The sequence below is a fragment of the Sander lucioperca genome, chromosome 12 (genome assembly GCF_008315115.2).
Source record: "Sander lucioperca isolate FBNREF2018 chromosome 12, SLUC_FBN_1.2, whole genome shotgun sequence".
Taxonomy (NCBI): Eukaryota; Metazoa; Chordata; class Actinopteri; order Perciformes; family Percidae; genus Sander; species Sander lucioperca.
Window position 1 is genome coordinate 26,102,822 of NC_050184.1, and position 25,046 is coordinate 26,127,867.

At 41.6% G+C, this 25,046-nt stretch overlaps 1 protein-coding gene and 1 long non-coding RNA gene across 6 annotated transcripts in view; both read right to left on the reverse strand.

The window, feature by feature from the left end:
- The window catches only part of LOC116062083 (eukaryotic translation initiation factor 4B1), a 40,158-nt gene that overhangs the window by 5,506 nt on the left and 9,606 nt on the right, over positions 1-25,046 (reverse strand). Inside the window, exons 1-8 of one of the 5 annotated variants that reach the window (XM_031316592.2) lie at positions 22,484-22,502; positions 9,689-9,869; positions 8,078-8,132; positions 7,829-7,919; positions 7,238-7,677; positions 6,746-6,910; positions 5,717-5,878; positions 1,597-1,731 (exon numbers count right to left, since the gene is read on the reverse strand). In XM_031316592.2, the coding sequence (XP_031172452.1) occupies positions 1,597-1,731; positions 5,717-5,878; positions 6,746-6,910; positions 7,238-7,677; positions 7,829-7,919; positions 8,078-8,132; positions 9,689-9,801 (1,161 nt within the window). In that variant the 5' untranslated portion in view covers positions 9,802-9,869; positions 22,484-22,502. Of the gene's footprint in view, positions 1-1,596; positions 1,732-5,716; positions 5,879-6,745; positions 6,911-7,237; positions 7,678-7,828; positions 7,920-8,077; positions 8,133-9,688; positions 9,870-22,483; positions 22,503-25,046 lie in introns of those variants that run through there. The other 4 variants (XM_031316593.2, XM_031316591.2, XM_036008171.1 and 1 more) reach the window with 4 other exon arrangements.
- Positions 6,114-6,734, reverse strand: LOC116062084. The gene is made up of 2 exons (XR_004107880.2): positions 6,366-6,734; positions 6,114-6,320 (listed from the first exon to the last, which is right to left on the reverse strand). It is a non-coding gene; the product is annotated as an uncharacterized LOC116062084 (long non-coding RNA).

Below are 25,046 nucleotides of genomic sequence, written 5' to 3' on the forward strand. Positions count from 1 at the left end.
ATTTCAGCATACACTGATTATCCATGGAAACAAAAGAGTATGCATGACTGATGCATCTGTGTGTGATCAACTTTATGAATAGCAAATATGGCACACGTTTCCAAACGATATGTTAGCAGTCAATATTCAACTGGTGAGACATGCTTTGTGCAACGTGATTGGTTGGGGAAGGCAGCGCCTCCTAATAGCCACAAACAGAGTGGAGCAGAAGGAGAGAGCGCCAGAAGAGAGGAGGAGATTAAGGTGGGAGTGGAAACTCAACACCGTTTGATGGCTGCAACTGACAAACTCCAGAGGATACAGAAGTATATGGGCATGGGCATGTTAGGGCAACAACAAACTCACAAATGGAAAAACACAGCAAATAAGGGACAGAAACAGTTTACCAAAGAGAAGGGAAAAAATGGAAAGAAAGTTTAAAAGGAAGAATTGGGAGAGAGAAAGAGAGAGAGAGGCATTGCAGAATGCAGTCAAGGCCAGCTGCTTTGTGTACCCGTCTGATTTGCAGAGGAGGAGTTTAACTCATGAGCCAAACAGCAGAGACTTAACCCCTTAATCTCCACATACAGGATCCAAACTCATTGGCTCAACACTGGCTTAAACAAGAAATTTAGCAACAGATTAAAACTGCAGCTTTCCTAAACTCTTACACACCTTCCAGGATACATTAAACTATCCATTAATTTTTTGTCATCTAGATTTTTTTCTATTAGATTATGTGAACAGTACATTCATTCTCTGACTTATTAAATCCCAATCTTAAATCATAAATATACCAACAAAGTTATTGACATGGAAATACAACTTCCCTGAGCTGATGAAGTTGATAATGAAAAAGAGAAGCTCAGTCAAACACAGACTAATAATAGACAGTGGTCTATTTCAGGGACACACCTCCAACCCTTGCATGTCTAAAGTTCCCCGACTGCTTGTAACTCTCAGGATGTTATACTGTTTCCAGCAGAGAGCAACGAAAGAGGGTTTGAGAGTGGAGAAGTGGGGGGTGGAATTCTTGCAAATGTCGTGGGGTATGTGACGTGATTGGCGAGTGCAGGTCCCCCCGTTCTCACCAGAAGACAGACTCCACCATACATATACTGTATACACATAGTCAGTTATAGTCAGTTTGTAGCCCACATCTGGTCTGATTACATTCTGCCTGCGTAGGCTGATGAGGCAAGATAGCTTACCTTTAACAAACGTCTCTATAAATGTAAAGTGTAATGTGATAATGAATTGTCAGCAGGTGATACTGATGTCCGATCCGTCTGGTGACTTGTGCGATGGAGACAGATAGATGACTGGGGGGGCTGGGAGATTTGGGGTCAGGGTTCAGGCAGAGGGATGGGGCGGCTGAAACAAAACCTCTGGTAAGCAGAAACCTTGTATGACAGGCAGGTCACAGGGCAGTGGTGTAATGATGGCATGCCCAATCAAATGGGGCCCCCCCCATCAGTAAACACAGCAGTCACAAATCAGAGACCTGTCTGTAGACACACATACACAGACACACACACACACACACACACACACACACACACACACACACACACACACACACACACACACACACACACACACACACATATATAATACCTCCTTTGCAGTTGGGGGCGATGGGTGCCCCTGTACGCTCTCTGCACGGAGTGGAGGTGGGTGCAAGGTGATGATGTCATCTTCCTCTGGAGGCTTCCAGATGTACTGCTCCCCATTGCCCATGAACACTGCCTCCTGGTAAACCAAATCAATTGAAGAGCAGGCAAGTATTGCAATTATGATCCGGAGGTCTTTGTGCAAAAGTAATTCACACAATTAAATAGGAATGGTGCAGCAATTTTGAAAACCTGTTTACACGTAGGGAGAGATTTGTTGTGCCTGACTGTGTGTGGTTTTTTCAATAGGTAGGCCTACACAGTGACCATGCTGCACAGTCAGAGCGAATTGCGGGTGTGCGTGTGTGTGTGTAAAAAAGAGAGTACATTTGTTTTGAAGATAAGAGGTCATGATTTCATGAAGGGATGACACACTTGCACTGTGGGATTAATATGGACTGCTTTATTAAATTTGGTCAGTACTGCTGTGATCAAAATGATTGACCAAACAAGGTTATGGTCATAAAAGTGTCACTTCTCTTTTTTATGATAGATGTCTCTATTTTAACAATATCTACCCATGTTACATGATCTGGTTTTTTACTTCTTTTTGGCTCTACAAGGGGAGCTTTCCTGTCAAGATTCAAACAAACGAATCAGCAAGTGGCACTGTGGTCAAAAAGAGACCTAGACTGGGTAAACCCAGCCCGATCTGCCGGCGATTTGATTTCGCCCTGCAGCTCAGGCTGTACATTTATCTATCCTGCTTCCGTTACAATTTTGCGGGGACCAATCACAAACTGGCTTATCCACCTGGCGCGCTATTGGCGGGTTTAACACGATGACGATAGAGACGCGACCAAGCAGCTTCTTGTTTACATTCAACAAGCCAGCCACCGAAGCGCAGCAACCCGTTGATGCCGCTGTCGCTGCTACATCACCCGGATCGTTGGTCTGATTGGTTGAAGGACTATCCAATTGCGTACAGAGTCATTTGAACTATGCCCGTTGATCACACCTCTTGTGCAGTAGAAAATACAGAGCAGACTCCACCAGACTAATGTTCAGTCTTAAAAGATTGAGCTTGGTCTGGTGATAGCCAGACTAAAAGAGAGTGGGAGTTGGTAATGATCCCCTCAGCTGGCAGCTGCTCTGAGACCAGTTCCTAACTGGCATCAAATGCAACTGACATCTTATTACATTTGCTTTGTTGCCACAGCTTTATGTTACTTTTGCTTTAAGAGTTTCCTATCAAAATGTCTGTAAAAGTCTGTATCTTTTCAAAAACAAACTAATAACTAAATCACTTGTACTATGCAAATGTCACAGAATGCCTGCTCAGTTGAATTTTCCAAAATAGTTAATCAGTTACTCCTTGATCTGTGACTTTTGCACCAGGTGTTATGCAAATATTTTCAGTTAAAGATATCGTTGTGATGACAGACATATAGACAGATCCACTAACATAAAAACAATGCAACAAAAGCATAACCCCCATTAATTTTTGCAACGTTACTTAAATTGAGAATTACTAAAACTCAACTTAAATTGCTACATTTCACATATACTGAATGTTCAACTGACAAAGTTCTTCGTATTGTATTTGCATTTTCTATCTGCTTCATAGTACGATTATGTGATCCTTTTATAAATAACAAAACAAAACTGTCTGTTTAATACAAAATGGACTTCATAATAAAACATTACCGAAACAAAAAACTGCTCTATCACTGCTGTCGATCAAAAACAATTAGAAACCAATTAGAAAGAATGTAGTGGTATGGGCACATGCAACCGAGGATGATTAAACTTTTATATGCTCCTCCTGTGCAGTGAGAATGAGTAATAGAAGCCGGGGCAGAGTAAATGGCTTCAATATGTGAACATTATTTGTCCCCACACTGGCTGCTGGCTACCTGTTAGCCATTTCTAGATAGACTTGCTGATAGTAACCGGGAACACACCCTCCCACCCACCCACACACACACACACACACACACACACACACACACACACACACACACATAGAGGCAGGCAGCCTGCCAAGCTCTTACATAATCCATCCTTCCACTCTTTACTCTGGCCACTCTAATGCTGTTGCAGCACTGAAAAAAGGGCAACTGGGTGGAAGAAACACACACAAACACACACAAACATGCACATACATGCATGTGTACACACACACACACACACACACACACACACACACACACACACACACACACACAGGCTTTAGCAATCAAATATTAAAAGTGCAGGTCAACAACTGGGCTGACATTCGCAGCCAAGGCAAAATTGTTTAAACAGCCTTATCAATCTACACTAACAATAAAAGACAAAGTCACCTGTTTTATGCAATGCCAAACTCTCTCTCTCACACACACACACACACACACACACACACACACACACACACACACACACGGAAAATGGATGTGTGTGCCAGCAAACCCTCAGGAAAGGCTGATCACCATCCGATCATTGTCCCTCTTCTTCCCTCTCAGAACTGCCCTAAACGGTGGCCTTGAGTGTTTATAAACATATCCTAGCTGGCGCATACAACACTATAATGTGATTCGGACATTCAAATACATTCTAAAAATCTTAAAAACATAGTTATAGTTATTAAGGTTGGTTACAGTTTTTTCCAACTGCTTACACACATTTTCAAAACTATGTCTCCTTTTTTCAAAACTCTACACACAATTCCCAAAACTGCACACACAAAATGCAAAATGCCTCACAGCGCCTTCAAAATGAAACACTGCATTCAAAATGCCATAAGCATTTTTTGAACACTTTTTTCATAATAGTAAATTTTTGGGTATACCATGTACACACTGTTGTTCTAAATCTAAAGCTCTTTTGTCTTTCTTAGGCTTATATCTACATTTACAATGTTCTTGAGTGAAAGTAATCTGCTGAGAGTGGTTGAAAAGTGTATTGTAAGCAACAATGCAATGTTACAGTAAAACAGAAAATATTTATTGTGGAAAACATTGCGTTTGTAAGAGTAGCACAGTGTTGTATACAGTAGCATGAAACAAGAAAGCAAAACTACAAACATATGTAAACCAAAGGTATCATTTTTAGAATAAAGAATGTGTGTGTGTGTGTGTGTGTGTGTGTGTGTGTGTGTGTGTGTGTGTGTGTGTGTGGGGTAATTGTATGCACTTTTTGCAAAACAAAGTCTGATTGATTTATAATGCTGAAATAGTCATTAGATAGTTGCATGCCTGTTCTCATTTCTGAAGGTTTGAAGTATGGATGCCACTGTAAAGCTACTCAAGATGGGCTTCTCTCATGGTCAATCCGTGGTTGATCACATGATGAATAAGTATGGCCCTGATCTCATCAGAGATGGCTCTCCTTCCTTCTCTTCCTCCTCCTCCTCCTCATTGTCGTCCCCTGTCTCTCCCTCCTCCTCTTGCTCTCTGTCTACTGTTGGCGTCCATTGTCCAAAACAGGTAATCTGACCTTTGACCTATGTATAGACCTATACTAAAGCAGTGATTGGTTAGTGTTCAGTTAAGCATAATGTGTTTGCACATGTGAGGAGTGTGTGTGTGTGTGTGTGTGTGTGTGTGTGTGTGTGTGTGTGTGTGTGTGTGCGCCCTGGTAAATAAGTGTCGATTCTTTTGTCTTAGGTAAAGAATTGTGTGTAGTGTTTTGAAAAAAGTGTTTTATGCAATTGAAAACTGAGTGAAAGGCTGAGAAATAGCTTATGGTTTTGGAGATTTGGTGTGTAGTTTTGCACTTTGAGTGAGAGGTTTCAAAAATCGTGTGACATGAAAAGATTTTGTGTGTAAGCAGTTGGAAAAAAATGTAAATAGAAGTCTGTGAATTTAATCAATCATGATTTTGTTTCAATCATATGCTCACATATACACTGACTATTTATGATAATGATAAATGTGTGGTAAAATCCAATAAGAAGACATCAAGTGACTAAAAAAATGTAAATCCTATGTTACAGTAAGTCTGACTATAAAGAGCTTCTAGTTTGTGGACAGGGCCCTCTGGTGGTAAATAGACAGACTCACAGTTTGGTAAGGTGTCTGGTTGGGTGATACAATGCATTAGTAAGCTTGAGACAAAGCATATTGATCCAATGATTCCTGTACCTTTGGGAAGGAGTGCAGGTGAAACGGCTCCAGTCCTTTGCGCAGAAACTCCTGACTGCGATGTAGTGGAGGAGGAGCTGTAGAGGGTGAATCACTCACACTCGATTGACTGTCTGACTGGCTGTCGCCCCCATTATTTTCCTTCCTGTTTGTCTTGTCGACCTTGAGGTATTGAGTCCAGTGAAAACATCACTTTCAGTCAAAGAACACAGCAAAAAATCCACATAGTCCACAGTTTATTTGAACTTGTCAGAGTAGGCTACATATAAGTATATTAAACCTATTAAAGGGGCATTATAATTTGAGGTTAGCTGACTTTGTATTCTTTGAAGTATTTCACTTATAAGCAAATATGAAACGCTATATGTTATGATGCAGTTTTGAAGAATTTTATTATTTTTCTTTTTTTTTTCTTTTTTTTTTAATCCCTCTGAAGGTTTGGTAAACCGTAAACTACTCAATTTAAAGTTTAAAATATTCACCTTCTCTAATACTGTACACATTATCCTAGCTTTGACAATTCTTCTAAAAATATATTGCCAAGTTATTTCCTTGTGAGGCCTGTTGCTGCCAGCCTCTACTACTAAAAAATGATGTTGCAATACTTGTTGCTTTTTGTCAGACTGATTATGATCACACAAACACCTACTTTCGTAGCCATAGATACGTTAAATAACAGAGAGAGAGAGATAAACGTAATCTTTTACGCCAGCACTCCTGGTGAATACATCCCATCAAATCTAATCACACAACTTTCAGGAATGACAAAACATCAGGTGACGTTATCCGTCATTCTTTGTTTGACGAGCATACCTGTAGAATACAGCGACATCTCTGTTTTTGTATTAGCACACATTGGACTTCTTGTTAGAAATGCTACAGTATTATTGCAGTGTACAGTCCTACAACACACTTAAGGAATCTATGAGTTGATCCAAGTCTGGGTTAGTAAGAAAATTAATAACATTTTCATCAAACCAAACTACTAATCAACAAGAATATTTGACAGAAATGTATGTATATTGTTACCTTTCTGAACTTCCGTATGGAAGCATACTCAGCTGCAGTTGGATCTTGAACGGCCAAGGAGTTGACAGAAGACAGAGGTGACCTGTTGACCCCACTCGCACAATTACCTCTTCCTGTCATCGGCCCGTTAATGGTGCCATTACCTCTGCCGTTCCCTCTGCCACCCTGTGAGAAAAAAAGACAAAGAAACACACGCACACCAGAGATGTCAGTTACCAACAAATTATTGTCATAATGCAAAGCACCCTAACAGCTGCAGCTCCAGCACTTTAGACCCACATACAAAAGCTGATGATGCGTGTCATCTACAGGCAAACAAAGAAATAACTGTTATAGCTGTCACACTAAGGTCTAAAATATTGCTGCTATTATTTTCCCTCCCTTTGCAGGCAACACGGGTTAGCATGTGTAAGACTTGTGAAGTAACGACCGCATAGCACATTCAAAACATAATATAGGATTACAGTGTGGAATCTGTGTGTGTGTACGTACATTCACATGCCCGTTCCCATTGCGAGCTCCGTTGGCTGGAGCTGGGGGACTTTGGGCAGCTCTGACTGTAGCTGGAGTGTTATTTGATGTTGATGGCGGGGCCGAGGGTACCTTGGGCCCCGCGTCACCTTCCCGCACACCTACGCTTTCATAAAGGCCGTCATCCAGGCAGTGGGTGGGGGTGGGGTTGTTCCGTATGCCCACCTCGGTGTAGGTGTGGTCTCTAGTCTCCCCCCCTCCTCCTCCTCCTCCTCCCCCCCCTACTCCTGCTCCTCCTACCCCATCCCCTCCTGTCTCCACTTCTCCCCCCTGGCCAGATCCCTGGGGACTGGTGGGGATCTGTGGAAGCTGGCGCCCATGGGAGGGCCTCAGGTCTGTCTGGGAGCGCCGGCTGTGGAGGAGCAGGAGGTCCATACTGGCTGGACGGCTCTTGCTAACAGCTGCTCAGAGGAGAGAAGGAGGAGGTGGAGAAGGAGGAGAAGGAGGAGAAGGAGGAGGGGGAGAAGGAAAGCATTGGACGTGGCAGGACTGAAAACAGCTCAGTGTTGTATATAATAAATTGTCACATACAAACTGTCACTCATCACTTACAGTTTCCATTGCAGGGAAAGCGATTGATCTCATGCAGCCTGGTGTCAGATTTGCTCATGGAGTTTAGTTTTGGGTGTCGAAGGGTACCCTGCTGTAACAACGCATGTTGATACAAGGAATAAAACATCCAAACGCATGTTTGTGCATCCGCATATACTACCAGCTATTCAGGGAGAAAGGATACATGGAACAGAGCAGAAGGTGGTGGGGGGGGGGAGAAAGAGGGAGTAAAATGAAAGCATGTCTCACCATATTTACAGATGTCCCTTTCTCTCCGGCTGGGGGGTGCTTGCTCTTGCTTTTTCTGACAGAACATCAGAGTGAGGAAGGTCAACAGGAGCCGGTAGACAGAGAAAGAGCATATACACACACTCAGAGCAGATAGATACTATCAGCATCCAACTCTGGTTAAGGCATAAAAGTCCTTGAATAATAGCAAGAGCCCAGTCAAACAGTGAGTGGAGCGTGACTCAGGATTTTGCCAAAGCGGAGGATGTCCTTCACTGAGAAACGTTTGTGTTTCTTTTTTCTTTTTTTTCACAACGATCCCAAGCAAACGTACAATTGTTATTTTCTTATTTTGGTAATTCCCTTTACTATCCTCTGGTATTAGTATTGAGCAACACATGTATCTAGAGTAGTTTAACACCCTGGAGGTGGCTGTAGCTACAGGAAACTGTTGATATGGTGAGAGAGTGACGAGATGAAGATAAAAGCTCCTGGGTGCAGGTGTGAATGTGTCAACTGTTTTTTCCTCCCCATCCACTTTTTCTCACTTTGGAGATTGAGGATCTGCATCACATATATACTGTGAGATCTTACTGCTGCATAAATAGCATTTCTGGTTTGCAAACGGGGGCAGGAATCATACAAAAATTGTCTAATTATACAAGTTGCTTAAAATATAACTGAACATAAAAAGTACCACGGTCAGTCGTGTCAGATCCATGTCACTGGAGCTAGCTATTGTCTCCTCTAGTGAGCTGGAACGCAATCCTATTCGCACAAACATATGGCCATCATACCCCAAGGGAACCATGAGAAGGCAAAGAGAGCTCCCCTTGGAGATGTTCATAATAACACGACACAGGAGGGGGGTTAAGGTAAAAATGACATGAAGGGATAAAGATGTATAAAGAATGGCCACAATTATTTTTGTTTTAGACTAGGATCTTACAAGATATTTACTGTAATCCTGAGGGGTATTTTTAAATCAATAGTACGAAATCAATAGTAGAAGGTATCTCTTCCCATTTGTATATGACAAAGTGAATCATCCGTCGGGGGGGGGGGGGGTTAAGGCAGATCTTAACAATAGTGTGGTTTTACTTCTATGACATGAGCTGGTCCAACATTTCTCTAGATCTTTATCTGTGTATCCCATGGCAACAAAGACACAGTGCAGCCTCTGATTGGTCCCAGAGGGTTCTGAAAAAAACAACAACCATAGTCTGATCCTCTTTAAACCGCGGGGTGTTCCATTGCTTTTGCCTGCTGAGGAGTCTGCTTAAAAGAGGGGTGATGTGAGGCTGCTCTGACTCTGGCCTGTCTCCTCAGTGTCCTGTAAACATCATTTCATCTGATCTGACACTCGCAGCCATTAACATTCATTACTGCCACTCTGTTCAGAGTAGGGGATAAAAGAGACGGAGAGGACGGATGGAGGGAAGAGAAAGAAGGGAGGAGAAGAGTTCATAAGAAGTAGAGGCACATAAAAGAAGGAATGGATGATGAGAGTGATCTGGGAGGGCACAGAAAGCTGGCAGCAGAGATTATAAAACTCTGGCTGTTCTCTTTCCTTTTTTTTCAGTCTGCCCTTTCCTTTTTTTCACATTTCAAGTCATGTCACCGTCCCCTTACCTTTGGCAACCAACACAGACAAGGACAATAAGGATGGTGACCACAAAAGCGGATGCTGCTGCAATGGCTCCCAGGAGCAGCAAGTTTTGGTAGGTCGGGTCCACGGCATCCATGACACCAACTCCCTCTTGCTTACTCACTCACTTCCACTCGAGCTCAAACTCCGTCTGCTCAGGAAAACCTGCAGAGATACGGGTGGAGGAAGAAAGAAAAGAAAAAAGATACATATGAGTGACATGAGAGATAAGAACAAACTGAAGAAATGCTGCAGAAAGTGAGGTGATAAAAAGTGTGTGTGTGTGTGTGTGTGTGTGTGTGTGTGTGTGTGTGTGTGTGTGTGTGTGTGTGTGTGTGTGTGTGTGTGCTTGGTTTGCTTCTGGCTTTTTGTCACTGTCTCTTTCTGACATATCAGTTTCTATTTTTGACTCACGAGGAGAATAATGCACAGAAAATAGAACACTTTACAAGGCAGCCAGTATGAGCATGCCAAAATAGGTTTCATCACCCTCTTTCTTTTTGTTGTTAAAAAAAGATCAAATGATACCGTAACATTCATTTGACTAGCCAAAGAGATTCTTGTGTTGGTTTAACAGGAAAAACCAGCTGAGCTCCCCAGAGTAGTGTCTCACTGTCGAAAGGACCAGATCCAATGCTGCTACACTTCAATTCCCAGCAGAAGGCTTTCTTTTTTTTCTCTCAGTGACAGTGACTGAAACACTCACAACAAGATTTTCATTTCTAATAAACAGTGGTAAACATGTTGTAGTGAGTGTTCTACTGCAAACAAGAAAACACTTTTACCTCTCTTATACTCCAAATACTTCAACCTCTCTGACACACAAGGGTAAATAAACCATCCACAACCACCCACTCCCTTTTCAGGCCTTCTCTTTCCTACTCTTTATTACGTTAAATTGTGCTCTCTAATAATACAACTCCTCTCACACACAGACACACACACACACACACACACACACACACACACACACACACACACACACACACACACACACACACACATTGAATTCATGTCAGACACAATTATCTCTGATGAGAATTGCATGCTAAAAAGAGTTTTAAAGGAATAGTTTTGGGAAATTTTCGAGAAGTCCAATATACCAACTTCATGTCTATGCGTAAAGTAGACGTGTTTAGTCTAGCTTTGCATAAAGAAGGGGCCAGGGGGAAATAGCTAGCCTGGCTCTGAAAAAAGCAAAAGAAATACACCTACCAACACCTCTAAAGTGTCATTGTGTTTTTGTATCTATACATGAACAGAAATATAAAAAGGACAATCAGAAATCAGAAATCAGAAATCAGAAGGGGTTTTATTGCCAAGTACGTTTTTAACACATACAAGGAATTTGTTTTGGTGTTGTTGGTGCACGTCACACATTCTCTAGATGGAATATTTAACAATATAAGCATAGGTATAAACAATATAAGTATAAGTATATGTACACAGTATGTATTAAATTAAATTAAAAATAAAGATAGAAATAAAAAAATAAATAAAGAGCAAAGAGCAATGTGTTATCATCTTTGTTTGAGTTACAGTTTTCTCATGTCAGAAAGAAACCAAATTAGTGTATTTCACCCTTTTATAATGTAGGTACAACTAACAACATCACTTCTCACAGGAAGCAATTATTACTTACAATGAGGAGTTGTACTTTATTTTACCGAAAATACCTCTGTAAATAAAATATCTGATGGCAGGAATTTTACTTTTAGTGGACTATTTATACATTGTAGTATTGGTTTATTTTAAGTAAAGGATTTCAATACTTTGTCCACCTCTGCTTAGCCCTGATAAAGGAGTTCAGGATTGGCTATTCATAAATGTATTACTAGGTTTGTGTGTGTGAAGTATTTTCTACCTAACTATTACCAGGTCTTAAACTAGGGATTTTTTAATTTGGTTATACCATTAAAACTTAAGCAATGTCTTAGCTGATAAAAGCTTTACTTAGTCACTGTATAGCACCACAAGCTGTAACATAATTACAAAAATAAAAATTTCAGGCCAAACAACATATTAAACTTAACTACAAATCCTTGTAGATGTAGGTATCACTTTGTTATATGTATATATGCATACATGGATAAACACGAGTTTCAAAATCAGCAGTGTACATGCAGTTTAGAATTAGTGGGAAATATCTGATTATGCTAACCTGACTGAGACTATTTGGTCAGTTAGGCTAACACTACTGGCATAATGTTTTATAAATGGTATTATACTGTGTTGATTTTGTGAAATGCAATCTAAAATCTTCTTCGTTAACATCATTATTAAACAGCATGTTGACCAGATATTTTGACCATATAGTCCCTATTACCTCTAATATATGACCTCTAATGGGTCATATATTAGCAAGCTAATGTTAGTTTTGTCAGTTAGCTCAATTAGCTGGGGTTACACCTGGCATTCACTGGGTGTACATATCTAATCTCTACATAAGAACTAGTTTGTGTCGTGCAACCCGTTTAAATGTATGCGTAAACATTTACATTATAAGTAGGCTAAATTTACAAAGAGCTGGTGCAACCGGCTCCTGAAGTATAGCCTCCAAAATCTCACTTGAACAAACAATATGTGAAGGTTAAGGTACAAACATGTCCACAATTACTGCCTTATAGGCACAAGGAACAGTTGTCAATACCCACATTTCCCAGAGGCAAAACAACACACACATGTATACACTTGCATACGCTGTACATTCCTTTATAAAAACAGACAATGGCAGCAAAGTGGTTTAAGTATTAGAGAGAAAGCTGAACATTAGGGATCGAAATCACAAAGCAAGCAATGAGCAGAAGGAGGTCAAGGCAAGCTACTATATATTGTGAGTGAGACAGAGACACCACAGGATCTGGCTCTAGCTTTCTGTTTCTTGGAGATAAAACTGCATCTTTTTTTCTTCTTCCATGTCCCCTTTTCTTGGTCCCTCTCCCTTCCTCTCCTCTCTCTCTGTCTGTCTGCCTGACCCTGCAGATATGTTAGGCGATGCACAACGAATGAATTAGCAGAGCAGAGGCCTTAGACAGCCCTTTATGGAATAGACAGACAGGCAGGCAGACAGAGTGCAACGCCGTGGAGAGAGAAATAAAACGAGATGGAGAGGGTGAATGTAAAGGGATCGGTAGGAGAGAGAGATGATGAGACACAGCAGATGAAGACAGTGAGAGAAATAGTGGGGAAGCCTGAGAGGCTGTGCGATGAGCGCAGGGAGGGGAGGGGGGACAGAAAAAGAAGGGGGGAAAAAAGGAAGAGGCGATGAGAAGGAGGTCATCAGCGGTCTGTTTCTGCCTGCATTTTGTCAGTCCCCTTCTGAAATATTCAGAGGAGAAACACATACAAGGCTTTCTGAACCGCCAGCAAACACAATGCAGGATGGGAGCACATGTCACGCAGCATACTTAACAGTATATGAAGCTCACAAGTGGTGAACAAGACTCTGGAGGAGGAGAGGCAGTTTGCACGACGCACAACGCCCCTGCAGCACGTTCGACAACGGCACACAGTTAGGGTGCAAGAATGTTGATTCCAGCATCCATCTTCGTTTCAGAACATTATGAGTAAAAATGGTGACAATGATAATAACAGCATATTGAGAATGATGACGGTAATGGTGATAGCCCTGTTGATGCCTGCTGCTGCTGCTGGTGATGATTATAATAAAGATGTCAGTGACGATGATGATTAAGGGTGCAGCTACTAATACCGATGGTAATGATGGCAATAATGAGGTCAAACTGAGAGCTGAAGAAGACGCGTTGAGGGGCGGATGCAAGCAGCAGAACTCGAAGAGCAGCAAGCAGGATGCAGCAGTGCAGCGCAACCACAGGGTGGAAGGTTTCCTCTGTGTCTCTGAGATCACACACACTGGCACACACACCACAGAACAAAACACACGCACACACCAGCATAAACGTATAAACTGTCGTGTTGCAAATCTTTTGGATTTCACAATCACTTTGCAATAAAATGTCAAACCAACGAACTGCTTAACCCTCGGAGGGACTAACAGACTCTGCAGCCTCTTTATTATGCAATATCTACTCAACAAAAGCTAATTGTACTAGTTTCTACTCCCACTTACGCTTAAAATAGATTGTTGAAAAGAAAATCAGCTCAAATTTCATGTGCCCTGAAAACAGTTTTTGAGACAGAGGTTTATATCCCTAATTTCCAGCTCTCGGCTTAAACAGATCCCATTTCATTTAAATGTTTTTTGCCCATAACAGTTTCTCTCAGGATCACAACTCTGTTAGACCTCATTACATGTTCTAGTACAATTTTTCTACAGACCCTGATAACATAATGCTGGTTTTCTTGTGCGAATGAAAGAATTTTACAGTGATTTTGCTGTCATCTGTTTAATTAGATATTCAAATTAGTGATTCATTACCAAGAGGCTGGTTTATAAGCAATGCCTTTGACTGTGACAATATCTTAAAAATGAGAGCTTTCTTTTAGATTTAAAAAATAACCTGATTTCAGTTACATCTCAGAGATGACATTTACAGTTACATTTTGAATTACATTATGAGTTGCTATAAATTATTAACGCTTTCTTTAGTCAAGAGATGTTGGTCCAGCTTTGTGTGGACAGCTTTACTGAAAGAGCAGAAAAAATGAATAGAACTGACTTGAATAACAACAGAGCCAAATACTGGAGAAAGCATAAACTGGGTGGCTTTTGGGAGGCAGAGTGTATACAAAGTACAAAGTATATTAAGGTTAACCTCAGCATTTCTCAGGTAATTCCCTACAATCATCTAAAATTAAAGAAATGTGTGCAGCTGCTGAAAGAGAATTTTCAGAATACCAAATGCATGGTTGTTACCACCCTAAAGCATAATATGGAAGTTAAAAACATCTAAGTATTGATGATCGATGCCCTCATCCAGATTGACTGAAAGAGGGAAACATTTCAATAAGCTTAAATTCCTCAGTGAGGGCGCCTGGGTAGCCCACCTGGTAGAGTGCGCGCCCATATACAGAGGCTCAGTCCTCACCGCAGTGGCCACGGGTTCAGTTCCGACCTGCGGCCTTTTGCTGCATGTCATTTCCCCTCTCTCTCCCCTTTCATGTCTAAGCTGTCCTATCGAATAAAGGCCTAAAATGCCAAAATAATTGTCTTAAAAAAAGAAGGTGATTGCTTGACTGCTGTTATGATATTCCCTTAAATAACATGTAACAGCAAAGTGTAATACGAAATATGCAGACTCACAAACATACATCATACAGTACAAGTTGCATGATACATATACGTTTTGATTCAGTATGACTTACACTTTCCAAGTATTGCATTATCCCCATTGTCCATCAAGCATAAACGTTCATAAGTCTGTTTAGAAATCATAGAAAAAAACGAACCTGAACTTGCCTGAGAATCATCATGTTTTTTCAGTTTTCTTAGTTAATAGCTGTCTGTACATCCATGGGTACATTGCAAACAGGATCTGCTCATAGGTAATTTGGGCATACATACATTTTAACTCCATGGCAACTTTTTACTGCTGTTTACATCCCCCAAAGCCCCTTTATTATGGGAACTGTAGTTCCAAAGCTTAGATCGTGATTATGTCCCAAATCAAAGTAAGACCATAACAAAAGGAGTGACAAAAGTCATTAATACTAACATAAATTTTTCATGTTGTACTGTCTTACTTACATATCCCACAGGCCTCAGTCAGAACAGTTTTAATTGGAACTACTTTCAAACTAAGAAAAAGTCCAGATAAAACTGTTGACATTGAGGACTTTGTTTCTGGAAAGACATGCTGTTGTTCGTCACAAGCTTGAGCATGAACTTCCATTCATCTTCGTATTATTGGCAGAATTTTCAGAGATGGATATCTTAAAACCTCAGCACATAAAAACAAAACTATCTGCATCATGGTTACATAGCACCTTGGGGTAAGTGAGAAAATATGTTTTAAAAGTGTTTTGTAGAATTTCCATAAAATTAAGTTAAGCTCTTGTGTGGTCACATCACATGACTGATGAGCGTTTACAGGTGTCACTAAAGTAGAAGTCTTCATTTGGCATACAGACTTTGTAGTCTCAGATTTTAGGCTGACATTTTACCTAAACATATGCATGATACTACACCAGTTAAATTGCCCCTATGGCCTTGTGCACCTCCTCACCTCAGAAAACAGCAAACTTCTTTCAATTCAGCTTCACACTTAGCTGGTTACTGTCCCTTGTATCTCCCACCCAAAGCTCCCTGCACTTATCACATAAAGATTTCCCCAAAAAGCCTCTTTTTCCTCTCCACATTGGATTAACAAAGCCAGCATCCATGCAATTTTCCTAATTGTAGCTAGAGATTCACAAGGCTGATATGTTCCCGTCATGCTCCTGAGCGCAGCTTTCAGTCTCTGTCATCACATTAGGCCAAATCCAACTAAGTGATTATTATCAAGGGCAACAATGGAATAACCCTCTGAGATATGAAGGTGCGTGTGTGTGTGTGTGTGTGTGTGTGTGTGTGTGTGTGTGTGTGTAGGAGGAAGTGTAAAGCACTACTCTTGCTCAATATAGGAATTAACTTAGCAAATGCCACTCCATAGGCTTTACACACCTAAGACATCCGTCACACAGGCTAACAATCTTTCAGCATCAGCACTGTAAAGCAGCTTGCCCTCTATATGCCCCACCTCCAAATCAATCTATCACGCTATCTGAAGATCAGGCATCCACGCACACATAATCTGTGTGTGTGTGTGTCTTCCATACATTGTGAGGCAAGTTCATCAGAAGCCCAGACTACAGCACATTACATCGGAGAGAAGACAAGAAATCACATCATGTCCATGGTAATCTCCGGCCCTGGGGGACACCACTGCACCGTGCATAACAACATGGAGTGATGGGGAGACAGAGAAGAAAAAAGGGAGAGAGAGGGAAGCAGAGAGACAGTGGTGGTGGTGGTGGTGGTGGGGGGGGGGGTTACAGCTTAACCCTCTGACATTTTTGCCATCAGCTGCAATGCCTATCTCTAAGCCTCACACACACACCCAGTGAGGACTAAGACCTTGTACCGGCACTTGGAAATTCAGTTTGTAATTTAGAGCCTATCCCAAAGTGACCTGTCACAAGCGGTCACATAACAGATCCAGTGAACGTAACCTGCTGAGCTATTTGTCCTGGACTGACATACTAATCTCATAAGCAAGGACAAATATGATTTGGAGTCTGCTCAAAGCTCCTTCTCTTAATGAGTATGAAGTGGCAAGTGTAGGGTTATCTCCAGTCTCGCATTGCTATCCTATTGGGCAGCGCTAAGCACCGAACGGAGCCACGATGCCGCTGCAAAATAGCCTTGGAAAGGAACTTGTTTTGGTGGAACATGTGTATGTTCAAAAGTTGTTTTAGTCGTGCAACAGAAAACTCTGAGTGGACGGATAGTCTAGCTAGCTGTCTGGATTTACCCGGTGTTTGGTGTTTTAAGCCCCCAACGTCTTCTTCCAGGCAGCGCTGCATGGAAGGCACTAGGGTTAGGCAAGGGTTAGGGTTGAAGTCGACGGTCGCAGCGCTGCCTTGAAGTCGACGGTGGGGGCTTAAAACACCATAGAGTGATTTTCCCTGCAGAAATCTGAGGAGCAGTTAACCGTAGTCCTCGTAAATCTACCGGAATTTAGAATGCCAACACAAAGAAAGCGGAATGGACATTCGGCTGAAAAGAAGGACATCCAGCAGAATTTCTGTCGGCACCAGAGAAATGCCGGAAGTGGAACGTCGTGGATATAGACTAGGTTATCTCTAAAACAAGTTAGAAGTACAGCACAAGTTAAGTAATATAAACTGGTTATCTCTAACACAGTAAAGGTGATCATGGCTTCTGTTTCAAGGATAAGGTTGGTGATATTATACTATAAATCACGTTAAAAGACCAAAGCCTGATGTAGCATGTTCCTCTCTTCCATAGACCTCTATTGTTGCTCAAAAACTTTAATTCAGACAGAAATGCAATGCATGTAGAACAGCCAATAGAAACGCTTGCTCTCTGAAATGACCTGTGATTGAACAAAGTCTCCCGTGACGGCTAGATTTTCTGAATACAGAGCCAAAATCAGGTGTAGAAGTCTTGTTTTCTCTCAGACCACTTGAATTACAAAATGCCAAAACATTATTATAGAATTTTTGCACAATGACACCAAAAATAAAGTACCTACCACAGCTTTAATCCTTAGTTGAAAATACAACAAATCTGCAATTTACTCTGAGTAACATTTGCTAAACACTACAGTGCCCTGCATTAGGAAATTATTGAGCTTTAGAAAAAAACGATATATTTGTGACCCTTTTCTTATCAAAATATATTGCACAGAAGCAAATTTCTTGATATTTTCCAATAACATTTGGTCAACTTTCATCTGTACAACTACAAAACGTATTATGTAATTTGTATATGAATAAATTATAAGCTGTATATTATATATGACTGCACTTGGACGCGCTATGTGATTGTGATGCTATTTTTGCTCATGCAAAGACTCCTCGTTCGTCTGCCATATTTATATCCTTCATGACGATGGGGAGAGGAAAAAAAGATTTATAATCTCAAAATGTTAAATACATAAACATTTGTAAAATCCACTCTCTTCTATTCTCAGCAGAGGACAGTTGGCAGCTCCACTCCAGTTGCTGTTGGGTATAAACAAGTGTTTGTTTGATCTGTTCCACACCCGGTCGTGTGGCTATGATGTGCCCAAATGGCAACCCTTGTGTTGTTTTATTTTTAGAGTTACACAGGATTTTGACATTTCACTTGTTTGCCTCATCCTGTGTCGCATGGCGAAATCTTTCCACCATAAAACAACAAAGAAAATCCCAAAGGTTGCTCGACAGATTTCTTTATTTCTCTGATTTTCGGGTCGGAAGTGTGTGTGAGTGTGAGTGTGAGTGTGTGTGTGTGTGTGTGTGTGTGTGTGTGTGTGTGTGTGTTTTAACTGCTGAGTGCAGGATGTGCAAAGCAAATAACATCTACTATAAATGGGGGATAAATGATAAAGTGCGACAGGCTAAGTAAACTCTGTTAGCGTACGTACCCTGAAACACGATGCTGAATGGGACCATTTACTATTGGTGTGTATGTAGATTTAAAACCTAAGGGAAGTTTGTGTGAGAGTTTCCATGTGTAAAGAGGCTGTGCAGCTCAAGCTAATAACAATAGGAGGAATAGACTGGATACAGTTTGTTCTAATTGTGCTTTCTGAGTGCACAGGACAGTTCCAGTGAGAGACTTCATAAGCCGCAAATACAGTATAGTGCTGATCCTACAGACTCAGGCAAGGCAAGACCCCATTTTCCTCTCACTTGACTTAACTTAATTAACCAGAATAAGTCAGAAGCAACATTCAGGATTTAAGATTTATTCTTATGGGATTGGGGATCTCTCTCTGTCTCTCTCTTTCTCTCTCTCTCTCTGTTTATGGTTGACTACAGTGCTAACTTCCTGCTCATTACTTTAATGATGGTGCTACTGTGAGCTTATGCTCATGAGTGCAGTATGCTTTTTAACACTGCAGTCTGGGAATAGCAAGAATTACACACACACACACACACACACACACACACACACACACACACACACACACACACACACACACACACACACACACACACACACACACAAACTAATGCATACAGCGACAGAGAATCAAATGAAATCAAAATCTCACACATGCATTATGTATGTGTGTCGTAGCAAAAATGATGCATGATACCCACAGTGCTCTGTGGTCATGCATGCACACATTAACTGACAATAAAAGAGTTAATGACAGAAGGAAAAGTAAATGAGAAGCTGGGTAAAGAGCGACAAACATCTTTTTTTCTCCTCTGAAGTATCATCATATAAACTGTAATACAGAGAAAGAGTCTGACAGACAGATATATCCAACCCCAGCTCTCTGCTTTTGCTTTAGATGCATTATTCATCTGTGTGCCAATTTGGAGGAACCCTCCCAATCCCCCAGCTAGCACCAAAAAGAGGAGAAGCGAGAGAGAGACAGGCGGACTAGAGAGAAAGAAGTCACTGCGAGAATGTCAGTAAAAGAGAGACAGAAAAGGAGAGAGGAGGAGAGGAAAACACCAGAACAAAAGAATGAGCGAGACAGACGCAGGAGAAGCGGCAGCAGGAATGGCTCAATATCTTAGCTGCAATGTAGTGAAACATCCAAACAGGATTTCAAATGATCCAGGGAGATTTCCTCCCTATATGTTTTGATATTCTCAGCTCTGCTTGACTTGTCTGCGCAGAGCAGAATAATGACGATTTCTAAGCTAACGACTCCTAACCCTGTTGAAGACACAGAGACCTCGGGCCTGGAGCTCACTTCATTTAGCCTGAAACCAACCTGCGCACTGTTGCTAAATCACATGCTGCAGCTGCAGTATAAATGTCAGTGCAAGCACGCTGTCAAACGTTATGCATACACTTTCATAAATGCACTGATGTCGCCAGGAACTTCCATTTTTGTTCATAGCTCCCGCTGTCATCATCTTTTACTACCTCAACTGTCTTGATAATGTCAGGATCATACCAGCATCCCTCCCAGTCAACGACATCCCAGCTGACAGCTGTTGAAGCTGTCCATCCTGGGACAGCCTGCCCCAGATTTAACCCCACACATTCAGCCTTCGTCTCATCCTTGCCCTCTTTCCAGGTTTGTTACCTATTATGGCAGCAGGCTGTCATACGTACAGACCAGATCTCTTTAGTGGACACTCATAGCAGCGCCTCTTCACCATGATGGTGGTGTGTGTGTGTGTGTGTGTGTGTGTGTGTGTGTGTGTGTGTGTGTGTGTGTGTGTGTGTGTGTGTGTGTGTGTGTGTGCGTGCGTGCATGCACGCGCGGGTGCGTGTGTGTGGGCTGGATCAGTAGGATTGCCATTTAGTCTGCTGCCGTCTCCCCATAACAGCTGGTTGCGTTTACCACCAAGCCCACCTTACTGCACTACATATAAGATTAACAGGCTACCTTTGGCTGTGGAAACCCACTAACCTCACTATTTAACCTTTACACTAATACCGTACAATAATATCTATCTTTATCATATCTGACGTGGCTTCATTATTTCACACAGCCTTGCTGCTATGTGATCATTTCTACTGTAGTGTTATGAAATAGCATTAATGAATGGTGCTGCTGTGAAGGGCGTTGGCTCACGCTCTTCTGCTGAAGGATCTGTAAAACTGTGGAGCTGCTGTGAGGATTCGCCTGTCAGATTTGGCCTTATTTGTCAGTTTGCTGTGATTCTGCTCCCTCAGCTTTGACGTGTCACCATTCAGATTGCTTCAGAGGGCTCCTGGGAGTTGCTCACATGGAGAGTATATGCCAGGCCTCGTAGCTGATTTACATCAGGTCAGTCTTTACGGAGACAGACAGAATGCCTAAGCTCCACCAATAACACTAGTTATGATTTAAGCAGCTATGATAATCTCCCAAGGTGCTGGCATCACAATCAAACGGGGAAGTAAAAATAGGTCTCACCCCTAGCATCTACGATTTATTTTAAACTATTTAATATTAAAGATCCACCACACATTTGCAGAATAATTGTCAATTTGCAATAAAGAAGAATTGTTTTCTTTTACATCTTAATATTCTGTAAAAGTACATAAACACTGATCTGTTTCCCTGTACACTCGCAAAATCTAATTATATGTAAATGGAGATGGACAAAATTTTGGAAACACCTTTCAGTAATGCAATACAGCATCCTCCAGTATATGGCCTGAAAATGATCACAGCATTTAATCAACACTTCTGCAGCACTGTCAAAAAGTACATTATAAGCTTCACAAAGGTAGGAAATATTACAGGCATATTGTGTCAGACTGCATTTGATTGTACATCTATACCTAATAGACTAACTCAATATAGACTATATTAGACACATTTTCTATGCTTCGGGCTGTGTGTTCTTTTTTTTTTGTGAGTCACATGCTTCCACAAATCATGTCAGTCATCAGAGATCACAATCATAACTCAATGAAAAAAAGATGAGACAGAGTGACTCAGTTTATGTACCCTTATTTCTAATTCACAAATATTTGAGATTTTTTCAGTTTCCAAGGGTATTTTTGCATCATATGTTTTTAGTTTTTAGTTTGTGGCTTCGATCCACAAACTCAGTGCAACATCTGATGACTTCAGTGTTACACCCCATCTTATAAAATAGAAACACAGTCAGAAAAGCATAATTGCAAACACACATAAACACACACACACACACACACACACACACACACACACACACACACACACACACACACACACACGTAGACCCACATGGCAGCGCCAGTTCCCAGGTCTCGGGTGGCAAGTGATGTTTTCACACTTGTGTGGGGAGATTGCTATTTCTGCGTGGAGCCAGATAACTCAATTATTCATCGCAGATGCTGGTGCACTCACTTTACCTCTATAAAGCAAGGAGGCGGGTGTGTCTTGCTCAGTGTGTGTTCCACGCGTGCATCTATGCACGCTTTTAAGTGTGTGCGCATGTGTGCGAGAGACCTCCAACAGAAGATGAACTGCTGACATGCCACAGCACACAGTAAGAGAGGAAAGAGGCAAGAGGAGAAAAGGAAAAAGGAGCTGTCATAAACATGGCAATCAAAGAGATATGAAGCGGGAGGTGGGGATCAAAGAGCAGAAGGAGAAGAGGGAAGGAATTAGTTCCCTTATCTTCTCTCTAAGCCAACTGTGCACCTTCCAATCCTCTCTAGCTCAATAAATGGTTACAAAGAAAAATACTTTTTGAATTACCAGCAAAACTGAAACTCAGCTATCGTTGGGTTCAACCTTTCTGCACCAGAGGGTTTTTAAGCACCTTGTGCAGTCTTGCTCCTGTGGTTTGAAACTTAAGCAAACCATTTTGAGCCTGTTAATATATTTCTCACGCATATAATATCACACATTGCTTTTTGTGTCACTGTTTCAACAATAAGTACAGAAAGACAAGGCATAAAGGAGAGGAGAGAGAGAATAGGCATGATATGCGAATGAGCTGGTGACCTGGGTGGATTTAAACTCACGACACAGTGGGTGCGTTGTACGGTACGTGTTGGGTTTGTGGGTAGATGCCCACTTAGCCACAGACCTCTACACAGTAGACTGTAAAGGCCAGGGTTCACTGTGTGCTGCCGTGAGTCCACAAACAGCTGCTGAGTGCTGCTCCTAGAGCACATTTATCACCCCTGACACCATATGGAATCCTGGGAAGTTCTGAACAAACACACTGCACACACATAGCCTAAAGACATGTCCACATATGTCCACACTAGACATGTACATGCACTGTACATTACACACATTAAGACAAATCTTCACAAACAAACTATTAGACAGGAGACATTTAAACCTAGTTACATGTACACAGACACATGCACGCAAACTCACACACAACCATTAAACATTATCTGTATATTTTTTCTAAATCTGCACATTTTGCACATTTGTTGCATCTTCTGACATCAATCATTTACTTTAAACAAGTGAAAATGTGCACATATAGGACAGACACATAACTCTTTGTCAGTGGCAGCCTATCTCTGCTTGTGCTGCTGCCCTTATTTCCCTGAGGACGACTCCGGGGAGCCAATTGGAGCAGTTACACATGTCGACACTTTCATGCAACCATTTACCAGAGCACACCTGCCCAGTGGCTCTTTTCATCAGCTTTACAGTCTGTAACTCTCACACAGACACATACTGTAGACTGTATGTACATGCTGTAAATTCGCAGCAACACATAGACACACACAGACAATCTTAGCTGTCCCATTTTGATAGATCACACATGCATTCACACGCACTTCCCTCCACTTCAATCTTTAGGGCAGGCAGAATCTATGAGTGATTTATTTTAAACCATTCCCCAGGGTTTTTTACGGGACTGAGCCAGTACTCAATCTGATCACAGCATTAGCTTTCTATGTCAGCAATTTATGAATCCTCACCCTTAGCCAGAGTTTGTGTGGGTGTGCATGTGTGTGTTTGCAAGCAAGCTAATGAGAGATGGAGAGAGAGAGAGAGAGGCGGGAAGAGATGTAGAGAGAGAGGGGAAGACACGGGAAGAAGGAACTGGCACTGTGATGAGTGTATACTGTAAGTTAGCATACTGTCTGTAGCAGACGCCCCCATGGTTTTGGGTGAGTCACTCTCTGCACTTGCAAGCTTGCATCCAATCTTATATGCCTCAATATGCAACACAGTTCCTGTAGGTGTGTGTTGGGTGTGTACAGTTTTTTAGAAAGCCCTAAAAAAAAGCACAACATGCACCTCACTTGCTCTGTAAAAGCAAAGCTCTGGCACAACAAAGCCAAAGCGCGACACACCCCTGAACCGTCACACTACCATCTCCCATTCACTGCCTAGTACTAAGTACCATCCGGATGACTGTGTCTAATTTTCACTGGATATTCCATTTCCATTTGAAAGGTTGTTAGTGCCCATTGAGCAGTGTTATCGTGGCTGTGCAGACAGAGAGAGGCTGCCCTGCTCCTCCCAGCCTCAGACGGAGAAGCCATCGATTTGATTCAGTCTTAAAAGCCGGGTTTGCCTCAACAATGGCAGCTTATGGAAAAACCATTACCCCAGGTGTATTCTCAAATGGTAACCTACATGCATGTTTGCCATCACTCTTCCTTTCTCTCCCTCTCTGTCTCTGATTATCCTACACTGCACCACAGATGGAGAGGAGACAGAGGAGAGAACTCAGTGGGTTGCTTCTCAATGGAGTATGCATCCTCTCTAAGTGAGTCATGCTGCCTTTCTTTGCACTTCTTGTCCAAGGCCACCTACCTTACACCTCCACTCTAGCACAGCTACTGCCGAGTTACTACGCCTGCTCATCTATTACACTACTCATAACCTCGCTCTGAAACTGTAGAAAAGTCAAAGATGACTCATGTGATCTAGCTGAAATGCCTGCTGCTGAACTGAAAATTATATGTGCTGTTTAAAGCTGAAAGCCATAACTTAATCATATTAGTTAGAATATCACTATGTATGGTAATTTTCCTGGTTAAGTGATGTTAAATGTTATGAATGGCATATTTACTGTGGTTGGACTGACTGTCAATGTGATGCTATTCAGTCTTATTCCTCTGGGTAGTTTGTTATAGCTCACTATGTCTGATTGACAATGCTAACAGCCCGGTTAAAAACGTAGCTACCAAGCAGGGAGAGGATGCATTGTTTTGCCATTGTTGTTACAAAAGTAAAGCGTGAGTGGAAGATAAACTCCTTAGTGTTTTCAGTGCCACAGTGAAGCCACAGTGGAAACAACCAGCTAAATAAAATTCAAAATCATGCTGCTTCTTTTGGT